The sequence below is a fragment of the Thalassophryne amazonica genome, chromosome 7, assembly GCF_902500255.1.
Source record: "Thalassophryne amazonica chromosome 7, fThaAma1.1, whole genome shotgun sequence".
NCBI classification, from domain to species: domain Eukaryota; kingdom Metazoa; phylum Chordata; class Actinopteri; order Batrachoidiformes; family Batrachoididae; genus Thalassophryne; species Thalassophryne amazonica.
This window is the reverse complement of record NC_047109.1, coordinates 40,767,643-40,786,906: the sequence shown is the minus strand read 5'-3', so window position 1 is coordinate 40,786,906 and position 19,264 is coordinate 40,767,643. Positions and strand designations below refer to the sequence as shown.

The 19,264-nt window shown below is 39.8% G+C and overlaps 1 protein-coding gene across 1 annotated transcript in view; it reads left to right on the top strand.

Annotated features, from left to right (window-relative positions):
- inpp5b (inositol polyphosphate-5-phosphatase B) overlaps nucleotides 1-19,264 on the top strand; it is a 68,024-nt gene that overhangs the window by 32,863 nt on the left and 15,897 nt on the right. The window contains 8 exon segments of the mRNA XM_034174060.1: nucleotides 4,717-4,804; nucleotides 9,891-10,061; nucleotides 10,614-10,715; nucleotides 12,134-12,248; nucleotides 12,847-12,963; nucleotides 16,033-16,220; nucleotides 17,456-17,567; nucleotides 17,677-17,786. Of these exon segments, the coding sequence (XP_034029951.1) occupies nucleotides 4,717-4,804; nucleotides 9,891-10,061; nucleotides 10,614-10,715; nucleotides 12,134-12,248; nucleotides 12,847-12,963; nucleotides 16,033-16,220; nucleotides 17,456-17,567; nucleotides 17,677-17,786 (1,003 nt within the window).

The window sequence follows — 19,264 nt, the reverse complement described above, 5'->3', positions numbered from 1 at the left end:
TCGCGATTCTTATTTATTACGATTCTGAATCGATCCAAAATGTCCAAGAATCAATTTTTTAAAAGCATTTTTTAAACATAATCTTGCTTACTCGCTGCGTGTACTGTTTGTCAGGCAACGGCTTCCGTACTACAGCGTCCCCGCGAGGGGGGGGGGGGGGGGGGGGGTCCGGCGTGCTTCACTCGTGCGCTGCAGAGTTCAGTGGCTGTAGGTTAGCATGGCGGACGAAGAGCTAATTCAGGCAGCACCGTCTTTGCTGAAGGCAAATGTTTGGGCGCATTTTGGATTTTATTATTTGCTGCGTAAGAAGGAGCTTGACATGACTTATGTAGTGTGCAGAATCTGCAAAATGAAAGTCAAGTACTTCGGAAACGCTTCAAATCCGCAAGCCCACATGTTACGCTATCACCCAGAGCTAAAAGAGGGGAGCAGCGGTCTCTGCCGACTTCTGACCAGCACTTCGCTAAACTGCCAGCCAACTCCGAACGAGCAAAGCAGATAAGTAAATTTACATCTAGAATCACTTGATTAACCTTGTAAAGCTGCATTTTCTTAAACATAAACATTTTTTAAGTAATATAACTATTTCTCAGAGCTCTTTGAATCGAAAATCGATTCTGAATGGAATCGGAATCGAATTGAATCGTGAGTTGTACGATTCACATGCCTGCTGGTTCGCTGCTTTTCTCTTTTTGCCTCAGACACACAGACAGCAGACTGACGGATGTTAGCCATGCTTCCTGCATTCAGGGTCTGTCCACGCCTCATGATCATGAAGATCATGAAACAAGAGTGAACCATCTATGGACATGAGATTAAAATGTCAGTGACTTACAGAAACAAATAAGCATGTGTCTATAATCATACTGTGCCAATTCGTATCATGTATTCTGTGCACCAAACCTTTTGGTTACCATATGGTTCAATACAAATGCATGTGACACCTCAAATGTCCTGTGTTGTCCATGTTTCTGTCCCCGCCTTCAATTGTGATAATTCAATTAAGAAGACGTCACTCAACCCAACTTGCAACATATATTTTAATTGAAATTTATGGAGTATGTACCTTATGCAATATGCACAGTTAAAAAAAAAAAAAAAAAAAAAAAAAAACTGATTGGTGCCAACTTCTGATGCAGTGTTGATTATTCAGACCAGAAGGTCTTAATCCTCGTCCTCACGTACCACCAAACCTACACATTTTCCATCTCTCTGTGCTCTGCTGTAAGATGATTAGCTCAAGTGCTGACAGACACAGATTACGCTAATCAGTTTGTGTAGATTTGGTGGTACATGAGGACCAGATTGACAACCACCAACTGAGACAAATGCAATACTACAATTCCTAAGTAAGCCAGTTCACTAAAGCACAGAGGGTGCATCACCTCCTCGCAGATTTCCTCTCACCAGTACCTTATCAACCTTCCGTGCCCAGTAGTCCACTTTAGAATTGTCACCAAGCTGTGTACTGTTACTCCTCTGGATATTTAGACTGCATTCTGAGATAATCCGTGAACATCATCAGCTACAATACAATCCCTGACAGCTTTCAGTGTTTCAATGTGGCAGAACACACACATTAGTCATGTCAGTTATTGTGTCCATGTTTGTAATTCTTCCACCCGCTGATTGTGTGCAAAGTTTTCAATCATACAAAACACTCTGATAAAGGCTGGCCAGATTAAGTCAGACCCTGAACAGACTGCTGTGAGCGGGATTTCAACTAGACAAGTCTGTGGTTCTACAGATCCTACAGTTGTGCAGGAGTCTTTGGCGTCTCTACAGGAACATGATTAATCTCTTTAGCTACACCATTAATACTGGAATGCCATATCCATTGGTGAAGCTTTGAATGCTGGAATCAGGATTCAACAACTTGTAGCCCTGAAAAGCAGCAGTGGGCCATTTTCACCATTTCACCTTTTTTTTTTTTTTTTTTTTTTTTTTGTTTTTTTTTTTTTTTTTAGAGACTGATAAAGTCATCATAACCTCCCCTGTCTGAGGTCATCAAGGTTGGGTAGGATTACTTTGAAATGTAATCAGATTACAAGTAATCCAAATGTATGTACATAAATACATGTAATCCACGTATTCTTTCAGTAATCCTACCCAACCTTGGAGGTAATCAGAATGATAGTGTTGCTGTTTTTAACAACTAGAACACAGCCATAGTCTTTGATCCATGTTCTCCCATCAATATTACTCTGGGTTCTAGTTTTACAACTGCACTGTTGCACTAACTGTAATTGATAAGAGCCATTCACAATAAAGTAAAATGGAAAAAAAAAATCAGTTTTAGTTTTTAAACTATATTTGCTTTAATGAGTAGCTTGAATTGAAGGTAGGTTTATTTTCTTAATGTAAAGTTGCTCAGTTATCAATCGCATAAACTGAGCAGATGTTTTTGTGTGTGCCCTGTGGTAGTGTATTTATCTCTGACTATACAATCAGGCACCAATCTGCCGATACTTAAATGACTCGGATCAGTGGAAGAAAACCTGATTGGGCCATTCCTACTACACTCAACAGAAATATAAACGCAACACTTTTGGTTTTGCTCCCATTTTGTATGAGATGAACTCAAAGATCTAAAACTTTTTCCACATACACAATATCACCATTTCCCTCAAATATTGTTCACAAACCAGTCTAAATCTGTGATAGTGAGCACTTCTCCTTTGCTGAGATAATCCATCCCACCTCACAGGCGTGCCATATCAAGATGCTGATTAGACACCATGATTAGTGCACAGGTGTGCCTTAGACTGTCAACAATAAAAGGCCACTCTGAAAGGTGCAGTTTTGTTTTATTGGGGGGATACCATTCAGTATCTGGTGTGACCACCATTTGCCTCATGCAGTGCAACACATCTCCTTCGCATAGAGTTGATCAGGTTGTCAATTGTGGCCTGTGGAATGTTGGTCCACTCCTCTTCAATGGCTGTGCGAAGTTGCTGGATATTGGCAGGAACTGGTACACGCTGTCGTATACGCCGGTCCAGAGCATCCCAAACATGCTCAATGGCTGACATGTCCAGTGAGTATACCAGCCATGCAAGAACTGGGACATTTTCAGCTTCCAAGAATTGTGTACAGATCCTTGCAACATGGGGCCGTGCATTATCCTGCTGCAACATGAGGTGATGTTCTTGGATGTATGGCACAACAATGGGCCTCAGGATCTCGTCACGGTATCTCTGTGCATTCAAAATGCCATCAATAAAATGCACCTGTGTTCTTCGTCCATAACAGACGCCTGCCCATACCATAACCCCACCGCCACCATGGGCCACTCCATCCACAACATTGACATCAGAAAACCGCTCACCCACATGTCGCGACACACTGTCTGCCATCTGCCCTGAACAGTGTGAAACAGGATTCATCCGTGAAGAGAACACCTCTCCAACGTGCCAAACGCCAGCGAATGTGAGCATTTGCCCACGAACTGGAGTCAGGTTGAGACCCCGATGAGGACGACAAGCATGCAGATGAGCTTCCCTGAGACGGTTTCTGACAGTTTGTGCAGAAATTCTTTGGTTATGCAAACCGATTGTTTCAGCAGCTGTCCGAGCGGCTGGTCTCAGACGATCTTGGAGGTGAACATGCTGGATGTGGAGGTCCTGGGCTGGTGTGGTTACATGTGGTCTGCGGTTGTGAGGCTGGTTGGATGTACTGCCAAATTCTCTGAAACGCCTTTGGAGACGGCTTATGGTAGAGAAATGAACATTCAATACACGAGCAACAGCTCTGGTTGACATTCCTGCTGTCAGCATGCCAATTGCACGCTCCCTCAAATCTTGCGACATCTGTGGCATTGTGCTGTGTGATAAAACTGCACCTTTCAGAGTGGCCTTTTATTGTGGACAGTCTAAGGCACACCTGTGCACTAATCATGGTGTCTAATCAGCATCTTGATATGGCACACCTGTGATGTGGGATGGATTATCTCAGCAAAGGAGAAGTGCTCATTATCACAGACTTAGACTGGTTTGTGAACAATATTTGAGGGAAATGGTGATTATTGTGTATGTGGAAAAAGTTTTAGATCTTTGAGTTCATCTCATACAAAATGGGAGCAAAACCAAAAGTGTTGCGTTTATATTTTTGTTGAGTGTATTTTATCTCAAGGCCATTGTGTTTATTGGACATGTTCTTAATGTATCTGCTGGAATTTTGTGTTTTGGCTTTATATTCACGCAGCCTGGCTTCCCTTTTTCAGGAGAGCAGGCCAAGTTGCAAGAGACAAGAGGCATGCTGTCACATGCATCACACTTACCCATTAAGTTGAACTACTTAGGATGCAGTCTGCGTGTCCAGTCACACCAAATGGCCTCACTTGATTGACCACAAAGAGTGATGTGGCACTTTTATGAAGTGTGTGTGAGAGAGATTCTGAGTCATGCTTAGCTACTGCTCATTCTTCAAATATTCATAAACCTTGAAAAACGTGTTTAACTGTGGCTGTTTCTTCTTATCAGAATAGTTCATCTTAGGCTGTTTATACATAGGGCAGTTCCTTCATCCTTAGGTTATATACTGTAGATGGAAAATTCAGTCAGGTTGCAAGACAGTGACACGTAGACCTGGGTTGCATTCTCTTCCTGTTGATTTGTGAGGAAATTCTTACTAACCTTTAAAATTTTATAGTTTGTCCTTGTTGAAATAAATGGATCAGTCATTCTGTTGTTTTGTTTTTCCCCTTGTTCTTTTCAGAGAGATTATCAGACAAAAAGCCGTCCACCGAAACGGAAAAACCTGTCGGTGCCACACAGAAAACTAAAGCACAATCCAATCCAGAGAGGTAAGGAGTTTCTCATTCACACTGACCTGCCAGATGTAGCTTTTTTTGCCATCTGTTATTTTCTACAATAAGCACTAAATGCTGCTATTTAAATTTTACTCTGTATTGGTCATTTACAACCCCAGTTCCAATGAAGTTGGGACATTGTGTGAAATGTAAATAAAAACGGAAGACAATGATTTGCAAATCCTCTTCAACCTATATTCAATTGAATACACCACAAAGACAAGATATTTAATGTTCAAACTGATGGTCTTTTTGTTTTTGTGCAAATATTTGCTCATTTTGAAATGGATACCTGCAACACATTTCAAAAAAGCTGGGACAGGGGCAACAAAAGACAGGGAAAGTTGATGAATGTTCAAAGAACACCTGTTTGGAACATTCCCCAGGTGAACAGGTTAACTGGAAACAGGTGAGTGTCATGACTGGGTATAAAAGGAGCATCCCTAAAAAGCCTCAGCCATTCACAAGCAAAGATGGGACGAGGATCACCACTTTGTGAACAACTGTGTGGGGAAAAAATAGTCCAACAGTTTAAGAACAATGTTTCTCAATGTTCAATTGCAAGGAATTTAGGGATTCCATCATCTACAGTCCATAATATAATCAGAAGATTCAGAGAATCTGGAGAACTTTCTACGTGTAAGTGGCAAGGCCGAAAACCAGCATTGAATGCCCATGATCTTCGATCCCTCAGGCGGCACTGCATTAAAAACCGACATTATTGTGTAAAGGATCTTACTGCGTGGGCTCAGGAACACTTCAGAAAACTATTGTCAGTTAACACAGTTCATCGCCACATCTACAAGTGCAAGTTAAAACTCTACCGTACTAAGTGAAAGCCATACATCAACAACATCCAGAAACGCTGCTGCCCCTCTGAGCCTGAGCTCATTTGAAATGGACAGATGCAAAGTGGAAAAGTGTGCTGTGGTCTGATGAGTCCACATTTCAAATTGTTTTTGGAAATCATGGACGTCGTGTCCTCTGGACAAAAGAGGAAAAAGACCATGGCATGGGCAACTTACACATCTGTGATGGCACCATCAATGCTGAAAGGTACACCCAGGATTTGGAGCAACACATGCTGCCATCCAAGCAACGTCTTTTTCAGGGACGTCCCTGCTTATTTCAGCAAGACAATGCCAAGCCACATTTTGCACGTATTACAACAGCGTGGCTTTGTAGTAAAAGAGTGCCGGTACTAGACTGGCCTGCCTGCAGTCCAGACCTGTCACCCAATGAAAATGTGTGGCGCATTATGAAGCTCAAAATACGGCAATGGAGACCCCGGACTGTTGAAGAAGTCGTACATCAAGCAAGAATGGGAAAGAATTCCACCTACAAAGCTTCAACAATTAATGTCCTCAGTTCCCAAACGCTTATTGAGTGTTGTTAGGACAGGTGATGTAACACAGTGGCAAACATACCACTGTCCCAGCTTTTTTGAAACATGTTGCAGGCATCCATTTCAAAATGAACAAATATTTGCACAAAAACAACAAAGTTTATCAGTTTGAACATTATATCTTGTCTTTGTGGTGTATTCAAAAGAATATACATTGAAGGGGATTTGCAAATCATTGTATTCTGTTTTTAATTTACATTTTACACAACGTCCCAACTTCATTGGAATTGGGGTTGTAGAAGTTCTGTGATGAATACCTCAAGTAAATGTACAAATTTAAGACACACTTTTGAAAACTGGCCTAAAAGCCTAAAATACTCCCTTTAAACACCAGAAGACCCTTGAACTGAATTTGTGTCATACCAGGCCAACACTGAAAACATACATCTACACTACATGTATGTCCAACTCAAGGCAGGTCTGGGAGCATGAAATTAACACCGTTGTCATGAGACTGTTGCATAGCTTTCAAATTGGGCATGATCAAGTCTCGATGCCATATTATTCCTTCAAGGTATATATTCACATTTGGCTGAATACCAACACGTTTCAACTGTTCAGTCTTCATCAGGGCTTGTTATGTAAACATAAGTGAGCTCACTTACAAGGTCAAGGGGTGTGGTGAAAGTTACATGACTTTACACCAAACCTACACATCAACACATTAAGCATCTTATCACATTGCCAAACACATACAAAGCTGTCCAAAAGGACAGAAGAAACAAGGAAAATCACTTTCACAACAGGTTACATACACAGACTGAAGTGTTAACACAGATCTTTCTCTCACACTTAAAATAGTTTCCTAACCCAGAGAAGCCTTCCTCTTTTTCTGGGCATATTTTAATTTATTTTGCTGAGTGTAACACCACAAGGAAGCCTTTTTAGTCCACTTGCATTTTGAGTGATGTTTTTACGAAGGTGCCACCACAAAATGTTTTGAACTTTTATCATGTACAGTATGGATCTGAAAATTTGTATTTAGTTGATTTCTTTCCATAGTGTATTTGTTTATTTGTTTTCATAACTTAATTGCAAGCATTCGCTAGCTTTTTGACTGCCTTCAGGGATGTGCACTTAGCCCTAGAGGTCACTTGTCATGCCGGGCAAGTGCTCTATGGCAAGTAAACGAATTTAGCATCAGGGAGAAGCTCCAGCATTTTGCGTTTTTTTTAAATACAAATGGAGTGGGGGGGGGGATCATCACAAAAGCTGCTGAAGTTAAGCCAACCATGTTTTTTATATATTGCTCCTCAATTCCACTTAGCACAAAATTGTAGAAGTAAAACATAAAACATTTAAAACATTTGTGCTGAATGCTGAGCTACATGTGCCAGCTCACTCCAGTGATACCATACATATGAGACTAGCTGAGAGGGAAACATGCATGGCTTTAGAAAATCTTTTATTTATCCTAAATCAGTCGATCAGAAAAACGCTTCTGCCACCCCAGGAGCATCACTGTATATACATTGATTTTTGACTAGATTTCATTCTAAATGCACCTGAAAATTAACTTGCCACGTCAGACAAAAAAGTGTCATGGAGCACTAGTCCGATAGTACGGTTCACTCGCCAACATCGAGGGGCAAGTATTACTGTCAAGCCTTATACCTACATAGTTTGTGTGTTTGTGCATAACAGAGCACAAGACACATACCTGCAAGCGAATTAATTTCACTTTGTGCTCATGGCCATTTAACATGCCCAGAATCCTCATTTACATACTGCTGTCTACGTCATGTTACCACACACTATCAATAAGTGAATTAATTAGCTTAGCGTGCACAATGAATCATTGGTACACCCAAAGGTCATTCGTGATAAATTTAACCTGGAAGCGATAAACCGCCAATGTTTTGATAGCAACGTAGAAAAGGTCAACACACAATGCAATGGAAAAGTTGATTTAAGACACGATTTTGGCCAGGACAGAAAAAAATTCATGGAAATGGATGATACTGGGATGAGTTTGGATTGTTTTCGGCAGTGGATATTAGTGAATCTAAAAGCATTTTTGAAGAAATGAGGAAAAGAAGAGAGAAGTTAGTGGCATGAGTGTTCAAGAAATGAACATGGCAATCTTGTCGGACTCTGAACAAGTTGTCTAACAAACCCAGGCAGATTATGTAAAATTAATTAGGACCAATGACAGGGAAACAATACCAGACCCATGAAAAGTGGACAGGGGAGAAGGATGGAGTGTGCCGGTAAACTTCTTTACTTCTACAATTTATTCTTAATGTATTTGGCTGATGTATATGATGCTATGTTTGTTGCAAAATCTTGCTAAAGCAGTTGTTATGAACTGCGTAAACAAACATAGGCATTCATGTATCCCATAAACAGCGATATCACAGCTCATTCAAATGTTATATGTACATCGGTCAACAATAGCAAATTCAATGAAACAGTTCTAATAAGTTTCTATAAAATATTACCGGTTCATTGTACAGAACAATACATGAAACACATCAAAAAACAATGACTATAACAGGTGGTTTCAGTGCTCGTCACAAACATAACCAAATGACAGCATCCATCTTTCCCAGAAATGGCAAAATATGCTAAATTACTCCATTTGAATGGAGGCACAGACACCCATTAATACCCTTTTAATATTTTCATGGTATTTTAATATGCCACAGATATGAAGCCTGTAAACATTGTCAATGTGTATACACTTTACACTATCACAGTTCTACTTCCAATTGACCTTTGATCGGAAGTGCTAGCGGGACCTTTAGCCACACTGCATGCTCTTGCTGAGATAGCTACTTTGCATATTGCTCCATTAGTCAGCCACAAAAGTGTCTCCACCCCAACATACAATAGTTTGGCTTGCCCACGCAGTTCAGCACTTGTTATGGGGAATCTTAGTAAATCAGGCCCCAAGTGTTTTAATTTAATTCCATTTGTGTAAATATGTACAGTTCTTCTCTAACACTGAGGACACAGTTGCAATGAGTGCTTCTATTACCCACAGATTAGTAACAGTGTGTTCTTGGAAGTTTACAGGATCTTGCCATATTGTTTGATCTGCTTCCATCAGCCCTCTTCCATATTGATGACATGGAAGGAGAGGTCGATCCCAAACACCTGTAGTAGCTGTGATTGTTGCCCATTTGTGTTTCACTGGAACAGAGTACAAAGTTTCTGTTGAGTAGTTGATTGTCTCCAAGCTTTTGAGAAAGGTGTGACTTAATGCAAACAGAGCAGAACATATCCTGAAGCTAAACTGGCAACAAAACAGCACATTGTTATTTGAATAGGAAAATCTACATCTTCATGTTGGTATTCAGTGTTTTTACAAGTGTCAGGCCTGTGCTCAGTGAAGTCTCATAAACGTGGTACTGATCATGTTTCTGTTTTGGTCCAACTACTATAACAATCCAGTCCTCACCACTCACTACTACTGTTGTTGTTGTTGTCGTCATCATCCCTCGGTATGAAATGGGGGATGTAGTGATCAGGGGGTCAATCTGTCTGTCCATCTGTTTTCAATTGTTAGCGTGATATCTCAAAAACCAGGTGATCAGTTTCATTCATATTTAGCATAAGGGTGTACTTGGGTGATCCTCCTACACTTCTTATTACTGGTTTGTGGAGACCGAGGAGATATATCATCTCCTGATGACTATTGTTTTTACTGATTTTATTTTTTCTTCTGTCCAGTCAAGGCATCTCTAGTCGTGAGGAGCGGAATGACCTTATCCGCTCTTCCAGTCACACTCCCTCCAACAAAGCTCAGATTCTGGTCATGCCACAGTTTGGCCTGCGTGATAATCTCATCAGATGTGAGCTGATGAAGAATGAAGACTCTTACACTTACCTTGAACATTTCAGGTATGCTACATTTTTCTGTATCGTATTAGACAGCTGATATGTTTTTCAAAGGTCTGTGCTGTTAGCAGTGACACGTTTTACAGAAAAAGTCAGCTCATGGCCAATATGCAATGCAGACATTTTTCTTTTTAAATGCACTACAATAAAAGCAATAAATGAAACACAAAATTGATGTACTTAAATGAGTTATTTAACCCTTTTATTGTCTTCATGAACTTGCTATAGTTTTACTTGTGAAGACAGCAGGTGCTATTAAAATGGATATGCCATTGTGAATTCCAGAGTGTTTCTTCTTTTTATTTAAAAAAAAAATCCTCTCTATCACTTCATGATTATGCTGTGTAACAGATGAGGCAACAAGCAGAAGTTGCACTTTGCACAGTTTCTCCACTCACAGCCACAGCAAGTCTTTAACTACTTTATAGTTGTCTGGATGTTTTGGTGGCTTCCCCCACTGGTCTCCCACTTGCACAACCACTCAGTTTATAACAGCTGCCTATTCCAGACAACTTTTCTAGACAGTATATATTATCTCTTCCCTTTCTGTTTCAGCTTTTTCCTCGGCACGTACAATGTGAATGGACAAACTCCCAAGGAAAGCCTCCGGTCTTGGTTAAGCTGCACTGTCAACCCTCCTGACATATACTGTGTGGGGTAAGTTCCCTCCACCATGGCCTTTCAAAAACTTACTTAACCCCAATACAGTCAAACTGCACAAACCCTACCACCGTTTGATCTCCTTTGAAGTAGAACACACTAACCAATGGGCCACGTGTGCCTCTTGTCATTGTGGTCTGACTGTGAGACTAACACCAACATTTAGGACTTAATTTTGCAAATTGCACCATAATGCCTTAAACCTCAACAAGGCTGTGCACATCCTAGCATTTGTGACTTGACACAAGGGGCAGTGTTGATGGACAATGAAAACTTCTGTTTTGTGGTTGTTACTTTAGTAATAATAAACTTTATTTTTATAGCACTCTCTCCAGATGATGCTGCACTTGAAAGTGCTTGTACCATTAAAAAAAAAAAAACATCCACAGTAGTATGCTGAAATCAAAACACAAGACAAAACTGAAAATATAGACAGTAATTAACATAAAAATCAACCACTTTCAGTTTAGAAGAGCCATCCCCAGAAATTTAGACAGAATAATCTTAATGTGATGATTGGGCCAAACTGACTGAGTGATTCATCATTATTATTATTATCATTATTATTCTAAGTTATATGTCTATAAGGACAGATGTCTTGATTTTAAAAGGTTTAATTGAGCCACACTGTCTTATCTCAGGTTGCAGACTGTTCAATAAAATACATCCACAATGTGAGAAATCCCTTTTTCTTTTCCTTTTGAATACATAGCAATCCTACATCCTGAGAACTCAGTATACAAGCTGTATGTAGGGTCTTCAGTTCTACCAGGTAGGATGATGTTAGTTCATTTGCAGTTGTACAGTCTACAACACATCGCCCTCTGCTGAATTAAAGCAGTACTGCATTTCTAATTCATTTCCACGAGCATTTGAATTATATTGATTCTTGACTTTAAGAATTGATTCTCATATCAATAAATTAAAGGCCATGATATGAGTTTCTCGCATCCTTACTAACCAGTAACCAAAGGCAATGACTAGATGTCTTTGGTACTTGCCACTGGGGTTGATTTTTGTTAAATGAATGAGTCAGGTAAACTAAGATGAATATCACTTTCATTGTGAGGGAATGTTAGCTATGACATTTTGGCCATGTGGTGCATTTCTCTGGGCGTGATACAGCACACAGGATGAAGACTCCAGTGGATGGAAAATGCCAAGGGGGTGCCCACGTTTTACCTGGTTGCTACAGATAAGTGGTTACTTTTGATAGGTGGAATGGAGCTGTTGGGTGCCTGGGTGGTTGCTATCCAGGAGCTAAGGCGGTTTTGCAGTGTGTAGGTTTCAGTGACACATGGCACTAGCACATGCTCCCAGACATGACCTGACCTATACATCACAGAACAACTGGATAAAACTAGAATGCAAGGTTGAACCCTCAAGACATTATTTCTTTTTGTCATTTCTTCTAGTTTCCAGGAGCTTGACCTCAGCAAAGAAGCCTTCTTCTTCAATGATACCCCCAAAGAGCAAGAGTGGATGAAGGCTGTGTCTGAGGGCTTGCATTCAGAAGCCAAGTATGCCTTAGTAAGGAACTATTTTTCTCTGGTGGTGTTGTCGCTTTATAAAATATCAGTATTTATTTGAAGCAGGTTTGTTTGTTCCTGTAGTTTTGATGTGGATTCTCGTCTGCGTAACCTAATTCAATGATTACCACAGTTTTTTTTTCTCTCACTGTTCCTGCACTGGGATTTTTTATTTTTTTATAATTACCTGCTCTTTCACCTTTTTTCCCTTACAGGAAATGTTGACTCCAGCTTATTAAATTCCCATTTCTAGATTGCGTCCTTTTTACAGTCAATTGTATCTTCCCAGAAGTCACACAGGCAGCGTAATGTCATTTCTTCAGTCAATTGTCTGTAAAGGACAAATGTCTGCTCTGTAATCTGCAGAATAAAAAACAAATGTTTCCACGTTAATGTGGATGTTATTTGCCTGTCTGTTTTACTTCATCCTATGCATAGCTTGAACTTGTTCTATGACTGTTCTTAATGCTACGCTTTCTTTTGAAGGCATTTCATTTGTTTGTGCTTATTTGGCTGTATTTTTCTGTGACATGTTGCATTTCTTTGAGACCTCTCATCACCTTGAAAGATACACATTTAACACATATGCTCTGCTGCAGGTGAAGTTGGTGCGTCTGGTGGGGATCATGCTCATCTTTTATATAAAGAAGGAGTATGCGGAGTTTATTTCTGAAGTGGAGGCTGAGAGTGTGGGCACTGGCATCATGGGGAGGATGGTGAGCATCGATTGTAGCAATGTTATGCTTTTATACACAGCCTTGTAAATACAGATCTTGTTAAATAATGACAGTCACTCCAAACAGAGGTGAGCTGCTGTGACAAGCTCTGATGATAATTGATAATTGCTGAATATAACTTTCCTTGTTCCTGTTCACAGTCCCTGCAAAAGATGTAGCTCACTCCTATTTGTGTGTCACCACTTAAATCATGTAACATCACTTTTTTACTACAACAAATTGTCCTTTAACATTAATCATGTGTTTCTTAACAAACATGACACTGCCAGACATCTCACTGAAATGTAACTTGTGGACTTCAGCACTATAAAATATACAGTACATGTCACAGTACATGTATTTGCATTGAACCGCACAGTACACACGCGATGGTTCTGTGCCAGAACTTCAAGCAGAATAACACGGCACAACTCTGCACAGTAGAACCACATTTGTTTTCAAATAAGTCTGATGTATTCACACACTGTGGGGGTTTCATCCCCCCCAACCTGCTGTGTTTGAGCCAAATGGAGAAAACAGCCAGTTGAAGGGAGTGCCTGGATTATTTAACCCAGAAACCTTGGAAGCATAAATGGAATTGGTGAATTTACCTTTTTATTCCAAAATATAAACATGAAAATGAAAATGGACTAATACACATTTATGTAGAATTACTCTCCCCATATTAGGTCAGTCCACATTCAGGTTTATCAAGGTACAACCCCAATTCCAATGAAGTTGGGATGTTGTGTAAAACGTAAATAAAACAGAATACAATCATTTGCAAATCCTCTTCAACCTATTTTCAATTGAATACACCACAAAGACATGATATTTAATGTTCAAACTGATAAACTTTTTTTGTTCTTGTGCAAATATTTGCTCATTTTGAAATAGATGCCTGCAACACATTTCAAAAAAGCTGGGACAGTGGTATGTTTACCGCTGTGTCACATCACCTTCTAACAACACTTAATAAGCGTTTGGGAACTGAGAACACTAATTGTTGAAGCTTTGTAAGTGGAATTCTTTCCTATTCTTGCTTGATGTACAACTTCAGTTGTTCGACAGTCCCGGGTCTCCATTGTCGTATTTTGCGCTTCATAACGTACCACACATTTTCAAAGGGCGACAGGTCTGGACTGCAGGCAGGCCAGTCTAGTACCCGCATTCTTTTACTATGAAGCCACGTTGTTGTAACACGTGCAGAATGTGGCTCGGCATTGTCTTGCTGAAATAAGTAGGGACGTCCCTGAAAAACGTTGCTTGGATGGCAGCATGTGTTGCTCCAAAACCTGGATGTACCTTTCAGCAATGATGGTGCCGTCACAGATGTGTAAGTTTCCCATGCCATGGACACTAACACGCCCCCATACCATCACAGATGCTGGCTTTTGAACTTTGAGCTGGTAATAATCTGGATGGTCTTTTTCTTCTTTTGTCCGGAGGACACGACATTCATGATTTCCAAAAACAATTTGATTGTGGACTCATCAGACCACAGCACACTTTTCCACTTTGCATCTGTCCATTTCAAATGAGCTCGGGTCCAGAGAAGGCGACGGCTTTTCTGGATGTTGATGTATGGCTTTTGCTTTGCATGGTAGAGGTTTAACTTGCACTTGTAGATGTAGCGACAAACTGTGTTAACTGACAATGGTTTTCTGAAGTGTTCCTGAGCCCATGCAATGATGTTGGTTTTTAATGCAGTGCTGCCTGAGCGATCGAAGGTCATGGGGATTCAATGTTGGCTTTTGGCCTTGCCGCTATGTGTAGAAAGTTCTCCAGATTCTCTGAATTTTCTGATTATATTATGGACTATAGATGATGGAATTCCGAAATTCCTAGCAATTGAACATTGAGAAGCATTGATCTTAAACTGTTGGACTATTTTTTTTTTCCATGAGTTGTTCACAAAGTGGTGATCCTCGCCCCATCTTTGCTTCCAAACAGGTGTTCTTTGAGCATTCATCAACTTTCCCAGTCTTTTGTTGCCACTGTCCCAGCTTTGTTGAAATGTGTTGCAGGCATCCATTTCAGAGTGAGCAAATATTTGCACAAAAACAAAAAAGGAATATCAGTTTGAAAATTAAATATCTTGTCTTTGTGGTGTATTCAATTGAATATAGGTTTAAGAGGATTTGCAAATCATTGTATTCTGTTTTTATTTACATTTCACACAACATCCCAACTTCACTGGAATTTTGGGTTGTACCTTAAGGTAAGTGTCAAGGTGTCTTACGGAGTATTTGTGGTGAAATTGGTACTTGGTATCACCATTGCAGGATTGTTTCAGTTGTCTGCTGTGCTATATTACACTTTGAAGCAGGTGATCTACAGCAACAGAAGGCCAGCAGAAGGTGTCACTCCTGTCAGACAAGAATGGGAAACAGAGGCAACAGTAGGCACAGGTTCAGCAACACTAGACAATGAATAATTGTAAAACATTGCCCGGTCTAAAACATCTTGACTTCTGCTGTGACTTTCACAGGGTCAGGTCAGAATTTGGTGCTAAAGGCCTCAAAGCATGGATTCATCCTGCCTTATACCTTATTCTTCTGCCTTTTTCTTCTAATGTGCGTGTGTGTGGAGAGCGGTGGTGTGTATGACGTGGATCACGGGAGGGTTCTTGTGGGTTGAGGTTTTTACGTGGGTGGATGGTAGGTTAAAGGTACTGTTTTTACTTTGTGAAGCACTTTGTGTTGCATTTAATTGTATGAAAAGTGCTCTAGATAAAGTTTGATTTATACCAATAATTCAAGGTGGTGATGTAATAGTGTGGCAGCTGTGAAGTAATTATGTCAGTGTGTGAATCAGAAAATTTAAAGAATGTTTGCAGCGTTTTGAATCTGCCACAAAGAGTTAAAGTAGTTCTGAAGGTAAAAGGGAGTTGAGCTCATGGTGTACCTCATGAAGTATTGAATGTTATTGTAAGATGTGTTAAATAAAAGTCTGCCATTTTTCTTGCCAGAACCTGCTGAAACCATGATTACAATTGTGTCAGGATATCAGCATATTCATTATTTCACTCTTTTGGTCACTTCTTGTTTCTCACTCCTTGATTCACAGGGAAACAAGGGCGCTGTGGCAGTACGTTTTCGTTTCCACCACTCGGACATCTGTGTGGTCAATTCTCACCTCGCTGCTCACAGTGAGGAATATGAGAGGCGTAATCAAGACTTTAAGGATATTTGCAGCCGTCTACAGTTTCCCCAGCTAAACCCTGCCCTGCCTTCTCTCACTGTGATGAAGCACGAGTATGAAACCAGTCATGTTTGTTGTTTTGTTTTGTTTTTTAAGGGGGTGGGGTCCTTTCACTCACAAGGTCTGCCAACTGTCTTCTGCTGCAGGAAACTAATTAGGGAGCATGCCACTCTGAGTACACCTTATCTCGTCAGACCTCAGAGGTGAAGCTGAGTTGGTCTTAGTTAGTACTTGCCTGGGACACCATTTGGGAGCACAGAAGCTGTGAGCATGTTTATTTATGCAGCAGTGGACTTGTCAGCAAGGGTAGAACCTAAGCCATTTTCCAATGCAAGTGTGTACTAAATCCACTGGTGACCCCAAGCGCGCAGCTGAGAGAAAATGGCATGAAACTAACATGAGCATATATAGTCGAGCAAGGCCTTTTGCCTCTCAAACAGGATTCTGGGAAACTAGCCCCCAGAAAGGCTAATTTGGATCATATTGGTGATATAAGCTTGTGAATCTTAATTATTTTAATATTATAGAACAAAATTATCATGGTGTGAAATAAGAATTTTTTTTTTTCAAATGTAAACAATTCAAAGGCGTTACACCTATTTTGAGTCCGGCATAATGGAGTTACATCAGAGTTAATTTGATTTCCCTGATCAACTATTTGTCATGGACAAATGGACTGTAACTACTTCAGAGTTGTCACAGGTGTATTAGAGGCTTCCCTCATTCATCTCTTTCTTGCATAGTCTCTTAGTTTTTGAGCTTTGCCTACTCCAGACAGATTTGCCATATAGTACCACACTGTCTAAATAAAAATCGATCGAAATTATGGGTAGTCGTGCAAAATAGGGAAAATGGCAGCAGGAGAGGGTAATTTGGCAAGGGACTATAAATATAAAATACATAAAATTCTTATGTATCATGGAGCTATGATGGCAACAGCTGCTCTGCTTTCTATGTCCCTGATCCTGTCAGATCTCAGAAGCTAAGCAGAATAGGTCCTGGTTACTACTTGAATGGATAGCCTCTTAGGAAGGCATGCATGGTGTCCCATGTCTTCCTAAGAGGCCTTCCATCCAAGTACTACTTTCTCCAGGTATAACGGGTGTTGTATCAGGGAGGACATCAACATAAAACTTCTACCTATGCAGACCTGTACTGGCTCTGCTGTGGTGACCCTGAACACAGAACTGAGGCAGACGAAAGACAATACAACAGCATGCAGCTATGATAACATGTAATAAGCATTTGTTCCTCTTTCTTTTAACTTTCTTCATGGTCCTTCTGCCAGTGTGGTTCTGTGGATTGGGGACCTCAATTACAGGATCAGTGAGCTGGATGTTGATAATGTGAAGGAACTAATTAATAAGAAGAATTTTAAAAAATTGCACAATTATGACCAGGTAATCCCTGTGGTTGCTACTTATTACTTTTTCCTTCTTTTCAAATAACTCTTGATTTGTCATTCTTGTATGCGAGTGCTGATGCCTAACTGCTTCTCATTATTCTCAGCTTCAGCGGCAGATCAGTGAGAAGGCCGTGTTTGTTGGTTTTGCAGAAGGAGAGATTAATTTTCAACCCACCTATAAATATGACACTGGTTCTGACAACTGGGATACAAGGTAATTTCATATACAAATAAAGTAACATATATATATATATAACATGTTGTCTTTCTAACCTCTGAGATTATGCTCATCATCAAAATAAGCAAGTGCAGAAATGTGTATTATTGCAGCTATATATTTTTAAAGGGCATTATGCACTCCAATCAATACTCATTTAAAAAATAATATACCAGATTATGAATTGTGCGAGTCCAGATGGAGCTGATAGAAATAAATTAGCTATACAACATCTGAAAAATGCATATAGATTCAGAGCTATTTTAGCCATAAAAGTGACATAACTTTAGGTGCTGAGTGTTACCTGTCTGAAGATCACTCCACCTGTGTTCAGCTACAGTCCAGTTCATGATTTACGAATCATGAACTCGTACTCCAGTATACACAGTTAATCTGGGTTATTTGTCTCCAAATACAATATGGCTTTAATTTGGTTTTCAAATTAAATTCTCATATTTTACAATCAACAGTTGTCTGTCTCTACCTCTTTTTAAACCTGCCGCGTATTCAGAAAAAAAAATTGCATACGTCTCAATAAAACCGAATAATAATGATTATGTACTATGAAAGTGGTGTTTGATTTCATTCCCATTGTGTTCACACACACAGCCATGTAAAACTCCACCATGTGGCGGTGTGTTTTCTCCACATGAAAACTGTTCCTTTACATCCTTCTAAGGATTTCTCCCGGTAGCTTCGCTTAGCTTAGCATTTGGTTTAGCTCAGCTTAGCCAGAGACACGAATCGTCTGGAAGTTGATCCACATTGCTGTTCTCCTGCTAACAGCGATCACTTGTTGTATGACTGTCCGACTCATGATCACAGGAGCATGTTCATCAGCGAGACTCCGTATGCAGCATCTTAGCTTCACTTAGCATATAAAATATATAAAAATATATAATTGACACATAATAATATAAGACATATAATAATATATAATTATATATTATAAATATATAATTATAAAAAATGTTTTAATAAAATATTATCTTTGGAAAATCTGTCCACCTAATATGCAACAATAGTTGTGTGCCTCCATCCTTGCAAAACACCCATTGTAACGATTTTGACATAATCACCGTCAAAGTACACACAAACACTGATTTCATGCTCTCAAAAAAATTGTTAGGGGTGTGATGTAAGATGATGTCACCAAAATTCATATTCCTCACAGCTTGGGGTGTCTGAGTGTTTATCAGAAGTAGGTGAAATCAAGCTAATATCTTCATGTTTGAGTTAATTTCTCTAGGCATATGGCACCAAAGATGAAATGAAATGCATCAGTATTTTCATAAGTCTTTATTTATTTAAAACAGTCAGCTTATTTGACATTTTATTTACTAGTGATACACACTTAATAATTTTGTAAACATGCTTTAAAACTGCTTCTCGTGTTTGCTTCACCTTATAGGCATTTATATTAAGGGCATATTTCTGAGAGTATTCTAATCAAAAACTGCCCACAATCTAATCAG